Source organism: Plectropomus leopardus, chromosome 20 (assembly GCF_008729295.1).
Source record: "Plectropomus leopardus isolate mb chromosome 20, YSFRI_Pleo_2.0, whole genome shotgun sequence".
Classification (NCBI taxonomy): Eukaryota; Metazoa; Chordata; class Actinopteri; order Perciformes; family Serranidae; genus Plectropomus; species Plectropomus leopardus.
Window position 1 is genome coordinate 9,089,326 of NC_056482.1, and position 23,372 is coordinate 9,112,697.

The window sequence follows — 23,372 nt, forward strand, 5'->3', positions numbered from 1 at the left end:
CAACATTATTACTACTTATTTTATCTGACATTAAAGTTTAAATCCCAATAGCCTCAATGATTTATTAAGGTGGCACGGTGGTGCAGTGGTAGGCACTGTCATCTCACAGGTTCCAGGTTTGAACGTGCTTTCGGGCTGAGGCCCTTCTGTTTGGAGTTTGCATGTGTCAGCGTGGGTTTTCTCCAGCTTCCTCCCACAGTCCAAACACACGCAGGTTAGGTTAACTTGTGACTTTGAATTGCCCTTAAGTGTGAATATGAGTGTGAATGGTAGTCTGTCTCTACGTGTCAGCCCTGTGATAGTCTGGCAACCTGTCAAGGGTGTACCCCGCCTCTCGCCCAAAGTCAGGTGGAATCAGCTCCAGCACCCTTAAGAGGATAAGCTGTGACAGACAATGGATGGAGTGAAATGACTCAATTAATTAATCAAGTAATTAAAGCAGCAGCCAACAATGTAAAAGATGCAAAAAAGGACTAAACTTAATGTTAAAGGAGCTGAAGGGATCGCATTTCACTGGAGTTGTACCTGATATAATTCCATGTGACAAATAAATAAATGATTGATTGAATGATTGATTGATAATAATCTGCATATTCATTTAAAATACATTTATATTTAAATAAATTTAATCATACTATTATACTTGCACTTTAAAAATAAACTATTTGTTTCAACAAACCAGTGAGTTTTAGAGCTGCTTTTAATCTTTAATATGACCGACAATGATTGAGAGGACAAGTTGAATCATTACAAAATGATCTCAACTTGTCTTCTCAAAATCAGTGAATTTAAAATTTTAAGGAAGTCTGGACACTAACATTTTTTTTAAGTTAAGACAAATAGTTTATCTTTACAGTATGCAGCTTTAACGGGCAATAACATTAATAATCAATTTACTGTTTCTGACAAAAATCAAATTTCGCTCGTTTTAGTTTCTCAAATGTTTGGAATCTCTACCTCTTTCCTCTTCTATTACCATAAATAATTTTTTTAAAACTATTTTTGGCATTTTTGCTTCTCATTTAGTCTAGTGTAAAAAATGCCCATCATGCCTTGTCTTTGGATTGCTTGTTTTATCTGACATCATCTTCGGCTCTGAGGAGCTGTGATGTGAAATTTTTCATGCTTTCCTACTAACAATTTATAGACTAATAAAGTTGAAACACTGACTAATAAAAAAAAAAACAGATTGATGAAAATAATTATTACTTGCATCCCTTCAGTAGTCTCAGGTCTAGGTGTTCATGCTGCTCACGTCCTTAGTGAGCTCGGTCACTCCGGGTTGACACATACTTATTGAAGCCAGATGCCCCTCTCCTCCTCTGCAGTACCAAACTCAAACCACCTGTAGCCCCATCTCCGTTAGGAATTTATACAGATTAAATGCTGCCACTACAATAACCACATGTGGGCCTCTGAGGCAGGCAGAGGCAGCTCCGATAGCACAACATGGGATTTCCCTGTATGGACTCAAAACAGATAGCTTCTACCCCTGTGTAACCCAACTCAAGTCATACTCCAGTGGACTACATTATGAGACTCAGCACTAGTAGGAGTGTTCAGGATGGGACCTGAGAGTGAACCTAACTTTCTTGATGTGATGGTAATGATTGAGATTCAGCTGATCCCTTTCTCTCTCTCACACACACACACACATGCGTTCAAACACACACACATTTATCTCAATTCCCATCACTAACCCAATTCTCTAATGAGCATCACAAGCCGGCATCACATGTAAGCATAGGAATCTGATCATTAAAGAGAGACATGCACCGTTTGCTTCGCTCTCTTCTTCGCTGTTTTTCTCTCCTTCAAACTCAGAGGGGTGATTCCTTCGCTCAGCTTTGCCGGGACTATCCGTCATGTTTGAATTACTTGGTACATGACCTAGAAGTTAATTCACTTCTGCTGCTCTGGAGCTGAACCTGAGAGCACAGCATCACCAGAGGGACCTCACAGCACCAACACCGACATCCATTAGAGCCTCGCTGTCTCTTAAAACCGGTGTTAATTTCACTTTTCACCTCCTTAAAATTAAAGTGCAATTATCACTGATGATTTGTGAAAATCCTACCCTCTTGTACAGGGTTCGCACAGCTTAAGGCAAGCAAGATTTAAGACTTTTTAAACATTTAGACAAATTTAAAGCTGTCTTCTTCTGTGTGATGTTATTGTGAGAGCCATTTGGTCATTTTTTTTTTTTTTTTTTTTTAATATGGTATTACCGATTATTTTGAAATTTCCAATTGCAACGTTAGAAAAAAAGAAAAGATTCATAATATCCTTAGCATTTTTACCACTTCTGAAAGATTGATTTAATACATTTTCATGCTATAATTAAAGTCTTATTTTTAGATGAATTGCATGCCTTTGAGACTTTTTAATGTGTGCAGGCCAACTACCCTGTGTGCAGTGTGTGTCTGTGAGAACCCTGCTGCTCATTCATCCAAAGATGTATGTGAGGGTCTGTCTTGACACACGATCTTACACGATTTCACCTAACTCATGCTTTGCATATGATCAGATACTGCAGAAATATGAGGAACACACACTTCTCTGCAGACTTGTTTCCTCAGAAGCAGCAAAACTTGCTTGCAAATAAGCCTTGACACTGCTGAGCGCAACGTTCATTCAGTAGTTTGACTGGCTGTAATGTCTCGATTATATGAGGCGATGCCATGCTTCTGCTGCACGTAGAAACAATTAAGTGCTCTGCGGTTTCCCCTCAGTCAGAATAAGCAACATCTGGGCAATACGGACGGAAAGTATTTAGGGGCAGTTTACGAGGACACTGTGGTGCCACCACCTTCTAATGGGCGCGCTGGCAATGTGAGTGACACACCTAATGGATGCTTTTAGTCGCTTAGTCGTCAATTATGCAGGTTGCGATGAATACGCGTGTCCGGCGTGTGCGCAAAAGATGCGCCGGAGACCTTGACGCGGGAGAAAAGACGCGTGCCACTGTTTTCTCTAAAAATTAGCGTAAAAGCGAAATTTTTATTATGTATTTTATTATTTTTATTACTCACCAGCTACTGCCGCTGTTGTCAAAGTGAAATGTCTTATCCCGAGCATCCCGGCGCACTATAGATGCCCTCAGTTATTCCACGGACTTTTCTCCCCCTCTCGCGCTCGGTGTTCACATAAACAAGGGCTCCCCAGAGAAGTCAAATCGCTAAACGACTAACAAGAGTCCACAAGGCATTTCCTGTGCTGCAGCATCCACAGTTTGACCGTCTGAAGTCCCGTTTCAAACTGACTCCTGCGCTCAGGATGAGCTCTGCTCCTCTGCGTGTCGCCTCAGACAGAAACAGGGAGGAGGAGAATGAGGAGGAGGAGGAAGGAGGGTGGGAGCGTTGTAAGGAGTTCACTCGTGTACAGGACCTTATAAGCTATGTTTTGTGGGGGCTTGGTCTGCCAGTCCATGGGAAAATCTTAGCAGTCAGCGCAAAGATGTCTGGAGACCAGAATACAAACTGTCAGGCATTAAACAATTAGACCAGAACACATACAGCAGCTGATCCTTCATGTTTTTAATAATTGTAAACTTAGATTTGTTGTAATAGTATTAAAGTCACCCTATAATTGTATGTATCAAAGATGGTATTGGATAAAAATCAGCCACAAGAAAATGTTGACTTTGTACATATCTGCAAACCACGTTACATTTCAATGTTTCTTGGCTTTATAGGCTTGGCTATATGAGCTGACTTTGTTATCAAGAGGTGACTGTGAATGGCATGATAGGGGAGATGGCTGCAGACCACTGCTCATGACCAAACCTGTTGTTTTTGGCTGCATTTCCAGCAGTGATTGTGCTACCAAATTGGGGCGTATATTAGTGAGACATCGGCAGCATTTCAAGGGACAATCTGGCCATAAAATCTGATTGTTTTCTAGCAAGACATCTGAGGCATTTCCAGCAGCGATTGTGCTGCCCAAAAGTGGATATTTTATCGAGATCGCTTCACCAACTAATAACGGACATGCACCACCACCCACAGAATCGAGAAAGAGCTATCAATATGGCAATCCTTTCCATGTCTGGGCGAGGTTTCAAAGTGAGTTTTTTTAGTCAGACATTTCCAGTTGCAAATGTTCCACTAAAGTGGGGTGTGTTTTTCTGAGACATCACTGGCATATCCAGAGGCCATTATGCCACCAAATCCCATTGTCTTTTAGCAAGGCATCAGCGGCATGTCAAGCAGTGACTATGCTACCAAAACAGGTAATTTTTAGCGAAATATCGGCAGCATTTCCAACAGCAACTGTGCAACCAAAGCCTGCTGCTTTTTTAGAGAGACATCAGAGGCATTTCCAGCTGAGATCATGCCACCCAAGTGGGGTATTTTAAGCCCAAATGTGATAGTTTCCTAACCATAACCAAGTATTTCTAAAGCCTAAACATAACCACATGCTCACCACAGCCTTTATGGAATATAAAGAAACATAAAGTTTCAACATATAATGTAGTGAATCTTATGGTTTGCAGAAACGTTCAATGCCAACATTTCTTCTGGCAATTGGGTTGGCAAAAGTGCATCACAATTCTGGCCAATTCATGTGGGATTCAATGTGTGAAAAAGAGTTTTATGTGCAAGAAAAGTTGAATTCTTTCCTCTGATCATAAACACAGATTTGTTGTCGTAACAATTTAAAGACAAAACAAAACTGAAAACCTTTAAATACTAATGAACAAACTCAACATTGTTGGTTTTACTCTCCGATAACATTAATAAAATTGCTTGTATGCCTCTTTGGTAGTCAGCCCTCCATATAATTTCCCAGGGGTCCACTCTCATTTCCCAGCTGTGGCTTTGTGTTGAAAGTTGGGGCCACCACTGTATGAAGAAGTTTGAAGCCTCACCATCTGCGTTAGTAGCCCCGAAAAGATGTTTGTCATCTGTCAGTTGAAAAACCTAATCCAAAGTGTTTCCCATTATCATGTACTGCACAGTATGCACAATACTTTATACCGTGCAGTACAGCATGCACAACAAGGTATACATGCCAGTGTGTTATACTTGTAAGTGTGAGACTTTTACAATAAAAGAGTACTTGTAAATAGTGTTGATTTTTACATAAAGGCATAATAATGTCTCAACATTTGATATTTTAACTAAATACAGTATATATTAGAATTATCTGATCTGACTTTTTTTTATGCCTGTGATTGTTCTGGCATCTTGCAGCTGTTGTTGTGAGAAGTCAGAACAAGATATTCAGAGCTGACTGTGCACTGCCAACATGGGCAAAATCTACCACAGCTGCAACAAACTCATTCATTCTGAAATGCTGTTAATTCAACAATTGGCATCTCTATGTGGAAACAAAACAAAAATTGAAATAATTTTTTTAGGATGAAATAAGCAAATGTGAGTGATTTCTTCAGCTGCTTGTCTTTAGCAGCAGTTCAGTCCAGTACTGGAAAGAACAAGACATTCAGGCACACTAATTCAATCCCTGATGATTTATATCGTTACAAAAAGTGTAGAGTTACAAATACTCTGCAAAGTGCCAATTCCAGGGACCCACAGCTGGAGAGGATGCAAAAATCCCACTAAGATTATCACAGGATTATTATAGGAAGGGTGGCGACAAAATTCGTTCAGAGGGGGCCGGAGCTCCCTGATTACAATCAACTTCACGAGTGCAATGTTACCCTATAATGTAAAAACCAGTACTCAGAGCGAGGAGGTTCACTTAAAGATGATACCCTATAGTATTTTCACAATCCTCTCCATCATCCTGTAATATAGCTGTAAACTTATCTGAAGCTTAGCAATTTTACACTAGTCTGGTGTTATTAGAAACATCTTGAAATAGTTCAAGAGCAGAACCTACAAATCCTCTGCTGACAGGTTTACGGCGCATCAAACTACTGGGGAGAAAACCGCTGGTATCAAACTCCAAGTGGTAATTACAAGAAGGAAACCACATCCTGACACCCTAGCATCCAGCACTATTTACCTTGCAAATGTCTACTGACACTTTAGCAACCACTGGTTATCAATATCTGACCATTTCAGAAGAACTTTGCAAAATCTACCCTGAGAATTTATACAGCTGGTACCATTACAAACTCCTTATGAGTCACAGAAGGAAATGCTGAAAAACTTGTCAAAAGGTGCTGGACGCAGATATTTCAACATTTCTTTTAATATTTTTGTCTTTGTTTTTTATTTTTAAGGTGTTTTCTGACTGTTGATCATTACTGATTTCCAGTTGTCATCTCTGACCACCGATTACTTCATTTTCTGCATTTGCACACATGATTGTACCCAGTGGCTTTTGAAGAAAGTCAGTGTAGCTTTGTTCCATGCAGTGGATAAAACAAGTCTTCAACATTAGACAACAGCATGCATCGTTTGTGCACAGCCTCTTTTAAACTATACATGAAGGCATTTTCTGATCACCTTGACAACATCATTTCTCTGTGCCTTCAAAAACAGTTACGAATCAGTGTTGGAAAAATAAATCTGTTTTGTGACTTGACAACGCTATGGTTAAGGTTTGGTTGGGCACAAAAATGACTTGGTTATATTTAGTGAAAGATCATGGTTTGAAAATGACTACTTTGTTAATGTCAGGGGATCTTCTGCGTCATGCACTCAATAATGAACATGTGGAACAATCTTAGTCATGCTTTTAAAACATAAAACAATGTTGTCTGTCAGTTGGGAAAAAAAGAGCAGCACGTTACTGCCTCAAGGTTACATGTTTTGTTGACTAATTCTCTTCCCTACATACTTCTATGTATTGTTTCAGGGTTTCTGCCCAACATTAAATTTAAGGTCTTTTTTGATGACTTTCAGGGCCAACTACCCTCAAATTCAAACACCAAACAGGGAATAGTTTGAAACAGGAATTTGTTCAATGTCAGCTCTCTCACAACTGTTTACTCGACTGTTTACTCGACTTCAGTAACTCATCCATGCATGTGACCATCGCACTTTCTCAGTGCATGCAGCAGGTGAAACAATGACACAACTGCGGGACATGCATGCAGACAGCAGAACATAGAATAATTACTCATTTTAAGTAAAATATAGTAATCACAAGAACTTCAATTACTATTCTGTCACAAAATCTATACATTTAAGACCCATTTCAATATATTACTATTAATAATAGTATTAATAGTAATATATTCACTATTGTGTTTTCATTATCTTAGAATGAGCCGTTTATATCTACATACGGAGCGGGTCCTCTTCAACGGAGTCTGCCATGTTGTCCTACAGTAGCCCAGACCAGCAGACCAAACACTGGCTCTAAGTAGTGCCATTTGCACTTTCGCGTTGGCCACTGTAGTTCTCCTACATGCTTGGCACATGGGATAGTTTTCAGTTCTGCAACCTCCTAGATGCCACTAAATCCCACACTCTGGGCCTTTAATCACCCAGCATCCACTGCTGTAAACATTTGCTGCACCACCCTAGTGAACACTTAGCAACCAAAATCTAAAAACTACAATTATATAGCACACTGTCTGCTTTTTGTTTTCCCCCTTTTAAAATGTACTATCCAGCCTTATTTTCACATGCATTGCGAGACAATCATTATTAGACCCATGTATGCCTGTGTCTTCACCCAGACAAACACACAACCACATACACACTTGCATGTGTGTATCAATTTCTATAATCACTGAGTAGCACCACCACCATTATCCCTCTCCAGTTCTGTGTAAATATCATGAATGACATACATACGAACAACAAACATGAAGATCATTTCATCAGAAACAGAACAGCACAGCACGCACAGAATAAATTATTTACTCTACACACAGTATATCCTGTTGTAACCTTCCTCATTATGTAACTATGCACACTTTAAAGGTACACAAAAAGACACACATCTGTATAAGACAGGAACTCCATGTGAATGAGACAGTTTACAGGAGTCCTTCCTGTCTTCAGCCCTGCAGCTATCTGACTACTGAGACTCAGGAAGACTCTGATTAGTTTCCATGCATTTCCTCACTACAACATACCCATCCCACCCGCCTCCCCCTTCCTTATCCTCTGAAACACCTCGGCCCACTCACATACTTTTAACATTGTAAAGAGAGTGCAGAAATGGTCCCCTATGTTTTCATTTTTGACCTCGACACCGTTTCCTTCCCTTCCTCTGTCCCCTGCCTTTCATCCAGACATACCATATTTCTCTATTAGCCATGGAAGTCTATTCTAATGTGTTTTGCTTTTTTTCTACGCCTTTAACTGTCTGTATACATGCAGACAGGAAGAGAGCATTAAGTGCATACAAGATACAAGGCTCTCAGGGTCCCTAATGAACAGAATACCCTGAGAAACATTCATGTTCTCCATCATCCAGTCATGAAGGTTTTCTGAGCTGCTTTTTGTGTTGTAAAGCGCTATTGTAATGAAGACAAACTGTATATCCCAGGCCGAGTAAATCCCTTTAAGTGAAGGAAATTAGCTTGGTTCATACAGTCTGACACACAATATTTATTTACAGACTGAATGACTCATTGGGTCATTTTAAAGCCAAGCGGTAGATCCTCTATGCCCAATAACAGCCTCCTCCCCCCAGTGAAAGCTATTTACAGTGAGCATCTGAGGAATCTGTAATGTACACAGGGGATGGTGATTGTCTGTGAAGCAGTTAACGACAGCTCACGGTAAACATATACTATGTATGGTATTCTCTGTTATTACGTTGAGTTCTCATTCGATACCTGGAAATTTGAGACTATATTTAACAAATATCTGTGGATACGAATTAACCATTAAAGGGGTACTCCAGTGATTTATTTTCGTAAAGTCAGGGGAATCACAGGAGACATATTAAAGGGACAGTTCACCCCAAAATCAAAAACATGTATTTTTGCTCTTTTCTGTGGTGCAGTTTATCAGTCTACATTGTTGTGGTGTGAGGTGTCGAGTGTTGGAGATATTGGCTATAGAGATGTCGTCTTCTCTCAGGTATAATGGAGCTAGATGGCACTTGGCTTGTGGTGCTAAAAGAGCCAAATACATACAGTTGAAAAATTCAACATCAGTGTCTCTCTCCAGAAATCAAGACCCAGTTTCTTGAGATAATCCACAGACTTCTGAGCAGTTTCATGTAGAAACTATTTCTTTCTCACAAACTACGTCCACCAACCACTTCACTGCACTGAAGGAAGCATGCACCTACTGTTAGCTAACCTAGCACCACTGAGCTGGCTAACATGACAGCTCAGCCATAAAGACGGCATTAGTGATCACATCTTGCGCTGTTATGAGCACAAGCCTCTTGTCCATGAGTAGTAGTTTTTCAGGTATAGTTCCGTAGAAAGAAAATAGTTCCTATATAAAACTGCTCACAGCAAGATCTGTGCATTATCTTGAGTAACCAGGTCATGATTTCTGGAAAGAGACACTGCTGTGAAGATTTTAAAATGCATTTTTTTTGGCGCTTATAGCATCACAAGCTGAGTGCCATCTAGTTTCATTATACTAGAGAAGGCAGACATCTCTACAATCGATATCTCCAACACTTGACAACTCACACACATAAAAAAAAAAACCTCATAAATAGCACTACAGGTAAGGGGATACATATGATTTGTTTGTTTGTTTTTTCTTAATTTAAATAAATGTCACTTGTAGTTACAAACCAACAGAGAATTATTAACCAACTCTGCAGATCCCCTCAGCTCTATGAGGCATTTGGCCTTCAGTGTTTCAGCTCATTGTTTTGGGTTTATGACAACCTTCTTTACTGTTTTGACTCAGTCTCAACACTCGACAGCCTCAGCACAACCTTCCAAACATAAAACAGCAGACAGACAAAATTAGCAACTAGCTGTTAAACAGAGGGAAACTTTTAGCAGCTGAAGAGACAGACATTTCTCGAAGGAGTTGGTGGACCAACAACGGGGCTAAAGAGTGTGATTATTAGAACTACATTTGTCAAATTGATGGAAACACAACTACATAAAAGATTAATGTGCTTAGTGTCTGCTGAATGTGTAAATAGTGTAAGCTGTTTGTGATACCAACCTTAAAAGGTGATCTATGCCATGTTTACATTTATTTTTCGATGCCCCCAAATGATAAAAAGTATATTAATGCAGCTTTAAAAAATGAATGTTCAAAATCGAAGCAGTACAAATCAAGAATCCTGAGTTTTTGGTCCATATTATGAAGCTTCAAAAACTTTACATCCATTTTTTCCCTATAATACAATAATTGCTTATTATCGTTAGACCTTTCCCGTCTTGTGAATGCTTTTGCCTTTTATACTCCATGAGGCCAGTTTGTAACACAGTTTTCCCTCATGAATAATTACTTTCCAAGCTCAAGCTGAGATAACCGTGATGCCTCAGACGTTGTTTTCTCAGACCTGGGAAAGTTATTTTAGAGCCACAGAATATATACAACTGTTTTCACAGGCTTCGCATGACAAGTAAACTGACTCTTGAGAGGAATATCGGTGGAGTGCCCCTTTAAAAACTGTCTTAAACCTTCAAGAGCCAAATTAATCTTGTTTGAATATGATTCAATTTTCTTCCTAGGAATTGTTTTTAACTAATGGGACCAAATATTGATCTACTGAATAGTTGGTTTTTGATAAAATACATGAAATGTTTGTACAATAACAGTAGCCATAGAAACGTAAACCGACTTAAGCACTTAAAGCATAAACAGTGGACAAAAACAGCAGCTCATTGCTATATAAGGACATGCTGGCTTTAGTTACTTCTGTTTTTTAATCTCCAACTAACAGCAAAGCAAAGATAACACTACTTCATTGCGGTGCTGCTTGTGAAGCCCTGTTAGTGCGAACAGCACGGGTGGTTGTTTGCAATCATGACTTAGCAATACCACTGGGGATGAACTTCAGAAAAAAAAGGACTGTCAGCTCAATGTGAAAGAAAGCAGATCCATCCTCACTGATTCCTCTTTGATGAGAACAGCATTTGACTATGTTTTGAACTCTAACATTAACCAGACCAAGGAGAGCAAATGGAAATGTCTCGAGTTTAAACCCCCTTATGCTCCTTACTCTGTCTTGTCCACTGTGTTCACAGCGCTTTTAATTTATTCTTTCATACTAATGATGTGAATAGAGCAAATATTAGGGCAGCCAACAACAAACAGGAAATGCTCCATAATAGAAAGCAGATGGAAACCAATGGAAAATGTGGATCTATGCTTTATTTCCTGGGTATTCAGCATGGCCTTGTCTCAGACTATTAAGGCTCATGGTAAACTATGATTCAGATTTAAATCTGACTTCGTGAAGGTCTTAATAACTCGTAAAACCTTACTTTCCATCTAAAGGCTATAACATTTTTAAAAACTTTAGAGGTACAAGAGATAATGTGTTCCTGGTCAAAAAATTGCTCAAAAAGCAAGTTAAACTGGTTAATCCCTTTCGTCTTATTTCCCAAATCAGATGGTGATGCTTCCATAGTAGCACGTGAGTAGAAATCATCACACTATCTTCAAAATCACGTCCGATCCCACCCCTGAGGCGAAAACAACAATCTGACACATGTGGACAGCAATTAGAGGTCTCTTCAGTCTCCTCCTCTCAGTGATGCTGACAGGTCCTAGAGCTTCACTTTACTCTACAGAGGGCCCACACAGGGTCCCGACCCTTTGACTCTGTCAACACTGAGGCAGAGTGTCAGTTACAGCCTGGCCACTGGCTATCTGTCTCCCACAGTCACACTGGGCACCTCTGCCCTCCATAACAACAGTGATGAATCCTTCTTCTCTGCTAAGCAGTCATGCATAATGCTCACTTTTTTTCTTTTACATTAATCCTTATCCTGTAGAATATATCTATATTTGACATGTAATAAATAAATATGTACTAAAGTAGAGGACTTGAGATGTGCGACTGTTAAAAACATTTTCAGTCATGCTAGCAGCATGGCTCTAGGAATGGCAATGTCAGTCTGTTCACCACTTAGGCCCAAACAGAGACATCTTCACAGAAACTACGAATGACCACTACATTTTGAACCATCCTCATGGTTCCCAGTCAGGGCTGGGTATCATTTAAAAAATGACGATACCAATACCTATACCAATACCAGTACGCATAAAGTGCCTACTAATATTAACAGAGTACTTCATTCAGTACCCATAATGTGAATGGAGCGGTGTGTAGTATAGACACTTTTAAATGTTTTTTTGGCACACTGAGGTGCCAACATGGTCAATACACCGCACTTGACTTCAGCATGTCACAGGCTGCATGGTTTGGTTTCTCACCAGAAACCTGCAAAACATAAGACATTTCCATCAGCTGTGGTTTGTGTTCAGTGCTACTTAGCCACTGTTAGCGTGCTACTAATCGAAGACGATGAGAATGGTAAACAGTTGTCCTAACATGCTGCAACACGATGCCTATTAGAGCCTCACTCAGCCGTGAGCATGACTGCAGAGTTTTGTTAACAGCATTGTTGTGGAAGTTAAGTCCAAAGTTGGAAGCCATTATGTTTCTGGGTTTTGCTTTCTGTGAGTATGACTGCCTAACAATGACAGGAATGGGATTTCTGTCAAAGTTTGTCCCCGGACCCTGGTGTCAGCATACAGGAAGTTTGGGGGGGGGGCTGTGCTCAGTGGAATGGATTGTTAAAAGAATTATAGTTGCCAAAAACTAGTCTGTAGTCACTCCCTGCAGGCAGTTTCACACCAATTTTCCTTTCAAAAAGTTTCAGCCTGTAACCTTTTAGTACTGTGACAATCTGCAATCAATGAATGAACTGCTGTAATGACTTTTTTTCTTTGTCCTGGTGGACAGACATGCTTACACGTATGTCAATAGGCATGAACACATGTGCGCAGACACACATACACAGTTGTTTCCAGCATGTGGCATCACATTCTTGGCAAGTCACACAGCCATTGTGATTAAAGCATATCATATTCTTGCAGTAATTTCTTGGCGTGACATTTGACATGACAGCGTTGTAGACACGGGAGGAGACATGAGTGGGGGCGGTCGTGCAAGGTTGATTCCTAAAGTTATGTTCACAATTTAGCACAAGAAAGAGTTCTGCATGGTCCAGCTTTTTGTATTTAGAACAAACTGACCCCCCTCCGCCAGTCAATGACATTTCAAGAAGTAGACAATGGCTTTACAGACGTTCACTGTGGTCCACCCACCATCTTTCTCAACTTGCCATGATTTACAAAATGGAGACAAAGCTCAATTTATGTGTCCAAGACCACAAAAAAGCCAGCAGTTTCACAAATGCTGCAGTAGAAGCAAATTCTTACTAAACATTCTCCATGGGGGAAATTTTGACATGTCACAAGAGAAATAAAAAGAACGAGTGTAACTAATACAATTTATGAAGCCTAATTTCCATTTAGCTTCTCCAGTTTCGGGGTCCTGATATTGTGTATGCTGACTCACTTTCACACCGTCACTCTCACAGAACAGAGCCATGTTATTAGTAACACCTGTGCATTTCCCAGTCTGTGCCTGTTGAATGACTTGTCTTTTGACTTGAAGAGTTCAGAGAATTTAGGAATAAATACGACAAAATTTTACTTTCAGAACCAATTTAGGAACACTGCAGTTGATCCCTTGTGCAACTGGCAGCAAGATCCACAAACTTACGGTGTGACAAATGACAAATAAAAGTTATGTGTCTGGTTCCATGGAGCTGAAGCTAGAGGCCAGAGTGAACAAGTTGAATTTCATGTGGCATAAATGTTAATATTCACAGCAGCTGGCAGTAACAGATTGAGCAGGTGTAGATGGTTTATACAAACTGTTGAAACATATTACAAACTTTCACCACTTTCAAGAATGGGTTCACTTTGTTTTTCAAGTCTGTCTTAGTGCGTAAGCTTCAGTTGCATTGAGTGGTGAGTGTAGAAGAACTATGGTGGCTAACAGGAAAATGCAAATGTCCCTATCTAAAGCCACCGTTTGGTTTTTCTGTTTTGGGCTAATGTAGAACAACATGGTGGACTCTTTAAGAGAGGACCCGCTCCATATGTAGATATAAATTAATTCTAGTGTAACAAAAACACAATTCTTAGTTTCAGGTATATATAAACAAATAAAAACATAGTTATGATTATTGTATTCCATGTTTGCTAATATATGCACCTAAATTTACCACACTGGTACTTTAAAGCAGTACTTACATGCCCATATGTACATTTAAATACTTATTTCTCGCTGTAATAGTTTCTCCTCTTTATTCATGCAGTGAAGGAATCCCACTGAGCGATTTTACAGCTAAAACTATCAGCAGTCTGAGGTTTTCCAAACCTGCAGTCTTGTTGTGTTCCCCCAGTGTCCCTTGCTGAGCTGCAGTTGGATTGTAACACAGAAGGGGTATTTTGCACTAAAATGTAGCCTCATATTAGCTTTAGCTGAACTTTAAAATATATTATTTTTGGGGTGCCCAGTAGCTCAGTTGGTAGAGCAGCCCCATGTACAGAGGCCACTTCCTCAGCACAGTGACCACGGGTTTGATTCCAACCTCAGGCCTTTGCTGCATCTCATTCCCGCTCTCTCCCCCTTTCACACATGGGCTGTGTCCTATCTAATAAAGGCAAAAAACCCAAAATGCACATATATAAAATGAAATTTTCAACACAGGACCAGGACCGTGGAGTCTGCCCCTGGTCTCCTATACTGGAGTCATACTTAAAGGGGACAATATGGACATAACATATGGGCAAGTTTTAGTTCAACACCAGCAGCTTAAGGACCAAACAAATAAAATTTACCTGATCACACAGCTGCTGGGTAATAATCCAGGGAGAGACACTGGCTCCAATATCATCTGAAAAATAAGAAAAAGCATCACTTATGCTGCGTTCATATAAAATTATGCAGACAGTAAGCAGCAAACTGGATATCACTTTAGTGGACGGGTGTAGGAGAGTAAAATTAGGGGAGGCCAGCACAGAACAGCACAGACACGTGACACTAGACAACATTTACATCCTAAGTTAAAATATTTAACTTTTTGTCATTTCAACATGGTCCCTCATTATTCTATCATTATTATTCTATCATTACTGCATTCTTTGTAAATATGACATTACCATCGCAACATATTGAGTGGAGAAGATGTTGTCTGTTTGCCATCTGCCTGATTCCACTTTAGCGTAGCACTGCACCTTCAAATTGGCTCATTTACTTCTAAACTCACTCAACCAACTCCATATTTAGTAAATTGTCATTTTTATCTTTGTAGAAGGTAGCAGAACTATACATTAAGACTTTTTGAATTATATAGTAGCATGTGATACTTTCTCTTACTCAATAGTACCTTTATGGTATCTTCCCTCACATGGTTTCAGTGTAATATCATAGTGACTGTTTAAATTGTATAAGGCATGCCCCTGACTTTTATTACTTTTTTGTTTGCCAGCTCAGCCTATCCATCTGATCCAGAGGCAGGGCAGAGGTTTGTTTACAGGTTGGCTGTCACAGGTGGTAACAGCGAAATATTCATAACTCACCCGCATCAGAAACACTACACCATGTGCTGCAGTAAAGAACAGAGACATGGAGATTGTGTTACTGTCGAAGGTAAAACATCCTGCAGGGCCAAGCCAGTGACAGTTTACAATGATTAAACTAGCGGACCAGGAGCTTTAACTTTGCTGCCAGTTTACCTTTTGTTTATGATTACTCCTGTCATAACTGTGAGGAAGGTAATTTTTGAGGGATCTAGTTTTGGTCACACTGACAGGTCTCCTATGGTATACATGAGTTCAAGGGCTGAGAAGGGCACAAGTGCTCCAGTTCAGACCCACGGGGGGGGTCGGATCTCCTCAGGTATATGCTGTGGAACTCAGTGGGAATATCGTGTATGTGTACGCTCATGTGTGTTTGACCTTTCTGTGGTCTGTCTCCCCTTGAGTAACCAGATGATGATTAAGATCATAAGGTCTCCATGCCTCCTCATCATGTTCACTTTGACTTGACTTTTTTGACCACAAATCCTGTTTTTTGGGGGGTTGAACATCGGTTGGCCTCTGACCACAAGTGATGAACAACATAAGAAGTCATCTGGTCAGGATTATTGTGTTGTACTGGCTAAATCTGCAGTGAACCAGGGAATTTTCACACTTAAACGTTGCTTTGAGTGGTGTGTTTAGATCTTTTACTTCACTGAAAGTTAAATTACAACGGTGTTAAAGTACAAATAAAAGTGTGCAAATAAAAGTTCAAAACTCCACATCTTGCTGAAGTACTGAGGGATTACCAGGAAACTGAACTTGAAGAAATACTTAATCACCATGATGATTTTTACATCAATTACTCGTCCCGTGTAATGCTGAAATTACATGCGATATTGTGTGAGTTTGATAAATCTGAACTGAACTGAAACACCAAATTCACACAAAAACATAAACTAACTGATCGAAGCAGTGGTAGACCTGCAGCTTCTGTGTTCAGTAAGTTAAAATTACTTTTTTGGTCCATGGAGTTTGGCTTTAAAGACAGCACAAATAACTTTCTCTTTCTATTCAGTTTCTTTTCATAAAGTTTTGTCTGTTCCAGCTGTACTGAGCACTCATTTTGCTGTTTTGAAACGCAGACCCCTATGACTTTAATGAAACAATAAAGTTCTCTTTGTTTTATACTTTATTCACCATGGAGGCGTGAAAGAAAAACAAATTTCTCTTCACCAATTCAAAATAATACAGGTTGAGTAATGGATATATAAATGGTTATTGTGGGGAAGAAGAAATCTTTTAACTGTCAAAAATAAAACTATTTTGTATTAAGAAAAAAAAGAAAAAAAATGCTTCACTCTGTAAAAGTACCGAACCAAAGACAACTGGGTTACTGCTGCTAACAAGTAAAACCAAATAAAAGGAAAAAATGTCAGAACAAAAACAAAACTATTTCATACAGACAAACATTGAATGCTATATTCTTATATATATAATAGTATTGAATAATGCATTAATGTGGAAGTAGCATTTTATTCTTGTAGTTTGCCAAGTTGGAGCTATCATAACTAAATTGCATGCTATTGGGCAGGTTAAGCTATCACAATGTTTCACTTTTAATATAGACAATACATTTTACATTTGAAATCTTGCTCGGAAAAGTAATTAAAGCTGTCAAATATGTGTAGTGGAGAAAAAAGCACAAAATTTCCTTCATAATGTTAGAAGGGTAGAAATGTAAAACAACAAAAAATAGTGACCATCAAGTGAAGTACATGTGTCTACAGTACTTGAGTTACTTTCCAGTGGAAGTTGTTTTGCCTTAAACTGAGCAGGGGTCAGACTACTCCATCACTTCTGCAGAGCAAACAAACCAAACGTTCACTGTGAGGTCAGCAGTGCTGCAGGTTCATCAGCTGATCCCGGTCACCTCAGTCAGAGGTCTCCTCACCGAACGATGTCGGTCTGCTGTCAGGTCAGTTGTTTTATCATTCAAACAATGGAAGGTTCTACCTAATGTTCATGTCAGTGGATGGCTGCATGTTGACTGTCTCTGTGCATACTGTAGATGTGTGTATACGTGCAAATATAAACGAGGTCACACTTGTGTGTGTGTGTGTGTATGTGTCTGCACTGCGTGTGTTGGTGTGTGTGTGTGTGTGTGTAGAGGTTCTTACAGCTGGGTTTCGGATCCTCTGGAGGGGTCCCATTGTTAAAGGCTTCCTGCAGAATTCTACCAGGGAGAACAGAGGAAAGGGAGGGCCCCGTTGGGAGGATCACACAAATCTGCAGGCTAAACAGAAAAAAAGGATATTTTAATTCTTTGGTGGCAAAAATTATGAGGACTTTTAGTTTTTCCTTTACATCAAACTAGCCCTCAAACCATCTTTTATTTCATTTTAATCTGAGACAATGCAACGTTTGCAGGAGGAAATAAGTCATCCTTCCTCTTTAACATGACGTCTGTGAGCGGTAAAATGCATCACTGCATCATTTTTGCTGCTACAGCATAACTTGGTCTGCTATGACCAGTTTTGGCAAAATGCAAACTTGGGAACAGCTATGAACACAACTTAGACACTTCATCATCTTTTAAGTTGATGTGTTTGACTAGCTGGCAAATAGTTGCTTGTATACACATCCAGCAGTTACAAAGAAACATCATTTCTAATTTAAGTCAGATGAATTCTCTATTGGCTCAGATTTTGGTCTCCTCTATCTCCTCAGGAGATTATACGGTTCTTTAGCTGCTAAATATGTTCACCAGTTAGTTGCTAACTTTGTTGGTCTGCTGCAGGTGGTGCACAGTGGGGCTTTTAGCATCCAAAAACGACGCTATGAGAGTGGTAAGAGAAAACCAAAACAGTAAAGTTGAAGCTGAACAGTTAAACAATGAGCCTAAACTCACTTTAAAGCTCTGCAAAGCTGAGGGAACTACAGATTCAGGTATTACTTCTCTGTAGGTCCATGACTAGGAGGTATCCCTTTCACACCGTCACACTGATTTCACTTATAAAAAATATCAATTATAGTCTCTTAAAACAAACTGGAACCGATTAACCTGCAATTTTAATCAAGCTGACTCTAGCTGTAGGCCTAGCTTTAATCGTTGCAATTTATTAAAAAAAACTGTCAAACAAGATTAGCCCAACAAGTTACAATTCCTCTTTTGCGTGTCATGTTTTCTGTATCTGGCTGATACTGAGACAATGACTTCATTCAGCCATATGCACATGATAAAAGACTCAAATGATCTGTGTCCTAGATACAAGGCTTTCAATACTCAAGCATCCACTGTGAAGTAAAATTACTCTTTGTTCAATTGCAATATAAGCTGTAGATGTATTGCCTCATTGTGATGTTTATTATTCATGTCACAATGAGACGAAGGCAAAGCACTTCCCCTAATTGTTCTGAATTGGAGCAAATGTTGAAAAGGACTCTTTTTCTTTCGGTCTTTCACCTCATTATTCTTTGTCTTTCACTCTCTGTTTTGTTTAGTATTCTTACTGTTGGCTGAGTGTGTGGCATACAGCCTTATTCAGCCCACCTGGCCTCGGAGCCAACACGTCCTTGGGCGTGCTGCTTTCATAATCGCACTATAAATTGCACCAAGCTTCTGTTTCACACCAGTTCAAAACTGAGAAATTTGCAGATGTGACCTTTTATCTTCAATTATTTCCACACAGTTTGGCCTCTTTTCCTATCTTGTTTCTTATTATTGCAACAAGCTGCGAGAAAACTGATAGGGTCTTCCTTTTCAAACCGTCTACATACGATCCCTGAATTGATATTCTGCTTTTTCTCAGCCTTGTAGTATTCACTGGGGCTTTTCAATATCACAGGCTATTAAATGTAATTGTATTTTCTTTGCCATTATTCTCCAGTGAGATGCGGTGTAACGTTCAATTGAGAAATTCTGTAATTCACTTAGTGCAGTGCAATGGTAAGTGACTCCCCTAGTTCTCTCTGTGGGGGTGTTGTCTTAAAAGAGTGTGTGCATATGTGAGTGTGTTCTTGTGCATTTATATAAAGGGGGCACTAAGGGTCAACCTTTTGCCCACTCCAGAGACAGGAAATGGCTCCAATATGGGCCTGAGTGTGGCCTCTTTTAAGGCTCTGGGGAGTGATTTAGGCCTCTTGTCAAGACCAGAACTGCTGGATCAGTGAGAAAAAATGTACAAAGTGAAAAATACAGATGTTTTGTTCGTAGCATTTGAAACCATGGATCTCTGGTAGGCTTCACAGGGGCTTAGAAGTTTATTAATAGTGTCAGTGGGGTAGCAGATGATCAGCTGATATGTCAAAAAAGATTTGCATCCAGTGTGATATTTGCATTTTAAAAAGATGGTGGTTTTCAGAGTATATATTAGTAACTTTCATGATTTTTATAAATACCAAAATGTGTTTAGTTTTTTGGTTTGATTAGATATTAAATCTTCCTACACAGTTTTACACCCCAACACAGACTTAAGCATGAGGGGATTTATTAGATTTATTCCGGGCCTAATGCTGTAACGCCTTCGCATCTTGGACTGAGTGCAAATATTCTACCTAGATGGTCAGAGTGTCGGCCGACTGTCTTGGCTGTGATGGTTGTGGAGATGGTTGTTTATACAGAGCATATTTGCAACCGTCTGGAGCATTATCTCTCCAAGGAATTTTTAGGGCCACACTTACAGGCTCTTTAACGTCAGAGGAGAAGACAGTGTTTGTTACTTTTAGTCTGTTTGCAATGTTTGAAGACTTTCTTGGCAGAGATCTTCAAAGATGAACAAAGAGATTATGTGGCCAGTTATCTGATGCAAGTAGGGAGTTCAACTGATCATAATGTACCACATTCTAATAATACCATTTGTAAGTCAGAGGTGTAGGTACTTTTGCCATACTTGAGTATTTCTATTCATACAATATACTTCTACTCCACAACAATTCAGAGGGAAATTTTGAAGCTTTTACTCCACTAAATTTATTTGACAGCTATGGTCACAGTACAAGTGACTTTACAAATAAGGATTTTATATTTAACCCTTTGAAACCTGAACAAATTGGCTCAAAAACATGAGGAAGGCAAGGAGTAACAAGATATTACCAAATTTAGCAAGAAATTATTAACAAGTTACTAGAAAATTTGCACAAAAAAATGGTTTTAAAAAATCCAAACAAGGAAATGACTTGGAAAATGTGCTAAAAAGTAAATGTAATTAACTTAAAATATTGAATTCTAATTAGTTTCCTGTTTATTTTCTAATAATTTTCTCCCTACCTCTCTTTTCACAAGAACACTGATGTTGATCCAGGTTTCAGAGGGTTAAAACCAAGTTTATAGCCTATAGACCACAAAGCAGTTTAACATTAAACTACCCAACAGCATAAATCAACTTCAATTCGCCCCACAGTGACCAACAACAACAACAAAACACTGACTTACAATGGTGCCTCAGTATTCACATCACAGAGGCTATTTGTTTGCATACATACATTTCATAGCCTACTACTAACTTAAGTAGCATTTTGAAAGCAGGACTTTAAATGAAGTTTTTACAGCTGTTACTACAATAGGACATTGATTACATCCTCTGCTATTGATCACTTAAGATTCAAGAAGTTTTGTATGTTGTCATTCAGAATAATTGGCACTCTTAAATTCACATAGTATCCTCTGGTGTGCTTTTATTTCATAAATCTTTAAAAAAAAAAAAAAAATCTTAAATTTCGTCACCACAGCCACTGCTAAACCAGGAGACAGACCAAACACAAATGCTAAGATAAACTGTTTAGCAGGTGACCGGAGATGCTAACGTTATGCTAGTTGCTAGTAGCAAATTTCTCTTTAAAGCTATCTTAAAAATCTTATTGTGCAAAAAAAAAATATAACGTAGGTACTCACAAATTAAACAATACCAAAAGCTAACACTGTGAAATGTAATATTATGAGAACTTTTTTTTTTTTTTTAATCAAAAGTGAGTTTGAGGTGAAGTTAGCTTTAGCACATTAGCCGGGTTAGCTAGAAGGCTAACGAAAAGCACAAGCGTCAAGATATATGCAGCTTCTAGCTCTCAGCCCAAGAAAAAGCTGAATAAGGTACCACAGGCATGTAGCTATGTATTGTAGGAAACAAATCTGTGGCTTACTTTGAACAGAAATCTCCAGGGGCCTCACAAAGCCGGATTAGTGGGTTAACTGCCCCTCTTTGCTGAGGCTTTCAGGTGTCACGAAACAGCTCAAGTTGAAAGTGAGCCCTCACCATCACTACTGAAACAATACTGCAGAGCACACCTACCAGGAGCAGGCTGCTTGACATTTATCTCAGTTATAAATATGGCCTACATTGATTCATAAAAATAAGACTGAAGTGCTGAACTCAAATACGCTGGATCTTTAATCTAGGCCTAAAAAAAGAAGACTAGGGCATCACTCCAGTTTGACTTTTTAATGTTGCCATTAGTCCTCCTAAAAGGTATTATATGGGAATGACTTCAGCCAATTTATTATTTATTGATTGGTTGTGGTCTATACTTGTTTTATTAAGCTCAGGAGACCATGAGGTGCCTTGGCAAACAGAAACTTTCCATCTTCAACAAAGCATCAGTTTATTCAAGCCTTTTTTAAAATTATTATTATTTCCTCTGTCTACAGTACTTAAACAGTGCTCTTTGCACCAGCAGAAAAAAATGTTGTTACTATTGAACAGTGGTTTTTCACCATAGTACAAACTGTATTTTTTCAAATTACTCTTAAGGTAGGCTTTCAAAATGACTGCAAAATATAGCCATTGTAATTGTCACACATGTATTTATAGCTAAGATTGCTTCTGTAATTATCTGATCTCCTACAGGGATTAACAGTTTTGTTTTATCTTTTGATTAATTAATCTTGTTCTTGATCTGATGTCAATGCTGCATGTAATCAGCTATTAACATACTGTGGGAAGCTACTGGCTTGACACTGATGACTAATTGACCATACTAACTGAATTTACACCATGATTTGCTTCACTCATTGTCATTTGGAAACTCTGATGATAATGGTTTTGTTTTGTTTTGAGACCTTGAATCCAGTTTATTCATCTCTGTTTATTTTTTTTATTTCTTCCAGGTTTAAATTCCGATTTACAGATGCTGTACGAATCATTTAGAAACATCATTCATAAAAGAAGTGGTCAGAAGGTCACAGTGTGTCTTCTTGTCTGTAAATTTTTCACAGCTGATGGGGACTGAGCCCCCGATACCTGACTCAACTGGCCATAAAAGGAGAGCTTCGTCTCCCAGGGCGAGTGTGGGACTCCTCTTCACTGACTGATTGCAGACTAAACACCCAAAGCAGGAATATTCAAAAACATCTTCAGATGTGAATCACATTGTCATGAGTCACGAATGTAAAGGAACAAATTACCTCGGCTATGTACTTGACAAGTATAATTCTTTGCTAAAAGATGAATTTTGTATAATTTTGCAGTTTTGTCCAGAACAGCATGACACATTTGTGTATAGTGAGAATCGCTTTTAAGACAGGAGCACAGGACATAAGTCATGAGCTGATCTAAAACCTAATTAGATTTTCAGTGAATTATATAGTTTATATTCAATTTAGACTAGTGTTTCTTGGCATTAGGGATCATAAAACATATGAAAGGTTGCAGTTACTTTGCATTTTTCTTTAGAATAGTGAGGTTTCTGTTGGGAGAAAAAGCCCCTCAATAAGATGACTTTTGTTTAAGGCCATGCAAGACAGTGCTGCACTGATTACTGCCAGTCCAAGCATGAAAACTACATTATATCCGTCTGCACAACCAGTTAGCAAGGCCACTAGAGGGTACTGGACTCCTTGCACATCTGTTATGACTGTTCTTCCAGATATGTACTGTATTGTCACTGTGCTAGGTACTGTATATAAAAAAAAAAAAGAGCAGTACGTGTTGAATTTTGGAGCACAACCTAAAGAACACAATACAAAAA

At 39.0% G+C, this 23,372-nt stretch overlaps 1 protein-coding gene across 1 annotated transcript in view; it reads right to left on the reverse strand.

Moving 5' to 3' along the window:
• itga1 (integrin, alpha 1) overlaps positions 1 to 3,336 on the reverse strand; it is a 58,410-nt gene extending 55,074 nt beyond the window's left edge. The window contains exon 1 of the mRNA XM_042509266.1: positions 3,033 to 3,336. Coding sequence (XP_042365200.1) covers positions 3,033 to 3,078 — 46 coding nt within the window. The 5' untranslated portion in view covers positions 3,079 to 3,336. The remainder of the gene's footprint in view (positions 1 to 3,032) is intronic.
• Positions 3,337 to 23,372: the final 20,036 nt, after the last annotated feature.